General features: G+C 52.3%; 1 protein-coding gene across 1 annotated transcript in view; it reads right to left on the bottom strand.

Annotated features, from left to right (window-relative positions):
• Positions 1–221: 221 nt before the first annotated feature.
• LOC109922212 (homeobox protein Meis2-like) overlaps positions 222–2646 on the bottom strand; it is an 84757-nt gene continuing 82332 nt past the window's right edge. Inside the window, exon 6 of the mRNA XM_048618387.1 lies at positions 222–831. Coding sequence (XP_048474344.1) covers positions 551–831 — 281 coding nt within the window. The 3' untranslated portion in view covers positions 222–550. The remainder of the gene's footprint in view (positions 832–2646) is intronic.

Genomic DNA, 2646 nt, shown 5'->3' with positions numbered 1-2646 from the left:
GTCTTGTACCTGCTGACTCACGCCACCTTCACCCACTCCAATGCCCCCCTCTCTCTGTCACCCCATCATGACCTGTACACCCTTGCCCTGCGTTGTGGCCTGAGGCATTGTCAACACTGAGCCAGATCTCCGAGGACAGCGCGCACACACACAGTGTGAAAATGTTCTGCTGTCTCCTTAAATCAGAAAATAATCTACAGGAAACGAAAGAAGAGATAGCAGAATTTGTACAAGTTAATTTAGTCTTCATTGTCAAAAATGGTTGCAATGTCCTTTTTTTTCTCTCAGTGTCTCATTGTGTGTGTGTGTATATATATATATATATATATATATATATATAAAAGTCTCATGGTATTTTAGTTAGGATGATCCAGAATTGGTCCTCATTCAAATCCACAGAAAAGGAAATACAATAAAAGTTAACAAACAGTGTCTCACACACACACACACAGCAGTCGTGAATTCCAGTATGTGCCTTGATTGCCAAGAGGCAAGGAAACCTATTGAAGTTCTCCTCTTCTGTACAATGCCTTGATGCTTTCTCTTCTCTTCAGTGGGCATGGATGTCCATGGCTTGCCCACTGAGGATGGGGTCCCCGGGATTCAGGATGGATGGGCTCGGCGATGACATTGCAGGGTGAGGGGGGGGCCCACTGTGCATCATCATGGCTGGCTGGTGGGAGTGTCTGGGGACGTAGGAGTGCACCGAGGCTCCATGTCGCAGCTGTGTGGGGTGGGGTGCCATCGGTGGAGGGGTGTACCCTGCCTGCTGGAGGCCCAGTCCCATCGCGCCTCCCTGTGGCACATAGTCCCCCGGCACTGCCGCCAAACCTGTTGGGAGTGGGGGTTGGGGGGTGGGGGGAGAAGCAAGACAGAAATGTCAGCGCCCGGTTCGCCAACCAGCTCCGATCCAACCAACAAACCCCCCGCCCCCATCTCCCCTCCCCCCGGGAGCTTACTCCACTCTCCTCCCCACCCAGCACAGCTCCCCCGCGCCCCCACCCCCCTCCACCCCACCTCCCCCACCATTCAAGGCTGGGAACAGGTCGTGTAGCCCTCCCAAGATGACGAGGTGGGGTGGGGGGGCATGAGGTTGCCAGGGTAGATCTTGTAGGAGCAGGAGGGTGGGGCACACAGAGAATGGGAGAATGTCTAGAGAGAAATGGGGGTTGGGGAGGTAAGGGGGTGGGGCGGTGGGGGAGGGGGAGCAGGGCTGTAAAGGGGGCGGGGTGAGGCTTATAGGAGTCTATCCTCGGGTCCTGGTGGGAACAAAGTTTCTTCGGACCCACAAAACAATGGGAGGCTGCATCAGCTTGGACTCAACACTAACTCCCCCACCCCAATAACCTGCTTCCCCCGCCACGGTGCTCCCTACCAAACCCACCATCCTCACCACTCTACTTCACATCCCACCCCGTTCCCCCTGCAATGTCGAGGGGCTGACATGCGCGGGCATAGTCTGTGTGTAGGAGTGGGCATGGAGATGGTTGATTGGTGCCCCACCTCTTTCACTCAACCAAGGCCCAGTGGTTGGGCTCAGACCTCAGCTGGGCAGGACCAGCTCTTGGGTTCACATTGATGATATTATGAAATGATACCCTCCTAGTTTGCTGTTTGGTCTCTCACTCCTGTGACTGGTTTGTCCTTTGCCCCCTCTGCTGCCTCCAGTTTGGCAATTGCACTCTCTCATTGGGCCATAAGAAATAGGAACAAGGCCATTCAGCCCCCTCGAGCCTGCTCCACCATTCAGTAGGACCATGGCTGATCCAACATTCCTCACATCCACTTTCCTGCCCTTTCCCTGTAACCCTCGATTCCCCAATGACTCGAGAATCAATCTTAGCCCGAAATATACACAAGGACTCTTCCCCCACAGCTCTCTGTGGCAAGGAGTTCCAAAGGCTCACAGCCCTCTGAGAGAAGAAATTCCTCCTCATCCCAGTCTTAAATTGGTACCCCTTTATTCCGAGACTGTCCCCTCGACTCTCCCATGAGGGGAAACATCCTCACAGCATTGACCCTGTCAGGCCCCTTAAGAATCCAATATGTTTCAATGAGATCACCTCTCATTCTTCTAAACTCCAGGGAGTAGAGACCCAAACTGTTTAGCCTTCGCTCATAAGACAGTCCCTCCCATACCAGGGATCACCTTAGTGAACCTTCTCTGACCTGCCTCCAATGAAATAATGTCTTTTCTTAAAGCTTCTCACAGTGCTCCAGAAGTGGTCTCACCAGCACCTTGTACAGCTGTAGTAAGACTTCCCTACTCTTATCCTGCCACCCCGCTGAAATTATTGGCAAACATTCTGCATGTAGTTGGTTGTTTGCATGTTCTGCTGCCCCCACCTCATCATTTGCCCTCCCATTCGATCCGTCTGACTGTGATTTACCCAAGACTGATGTGTTCACTCACTCACTGTACCCTACACCCACTCTCCTCACTCAAACAGCGTCGCCTAAACCCTCCTTTATCGCAAGCCCATCCTTCTAAAGTGAGCATCCCCCTTATAAATTCTCATCTTTCCACAGGGACTGAGTGTGCTTTTACAACCATTAAACATTCCTCTGCATCAGGCAGTATCAGTCTCAAACTAATCCTACTGCCCTGCACTCTCTCCCATAGACCTCTATCAATCCCCAAACTAA

The sequence above is a fragment of the Rhincodon typus genome, chromosome 39, assembly GCF_021869965.1.
Source record: "Rhincodon typus isolate 14 chromosome 39, sRhiTyp1.1, whole genome shotgun sequence".
Taxonomy (NCBI): Eukaryota; Metazoa; Chordata; class Chondrichthyes; order Orectolobiformes; family Rhincodontidae; genus Rhincodon; species Rhincodon typus.
This window is presented reverse-complemented; position numbering and strand designations above follow the sequence as displayed.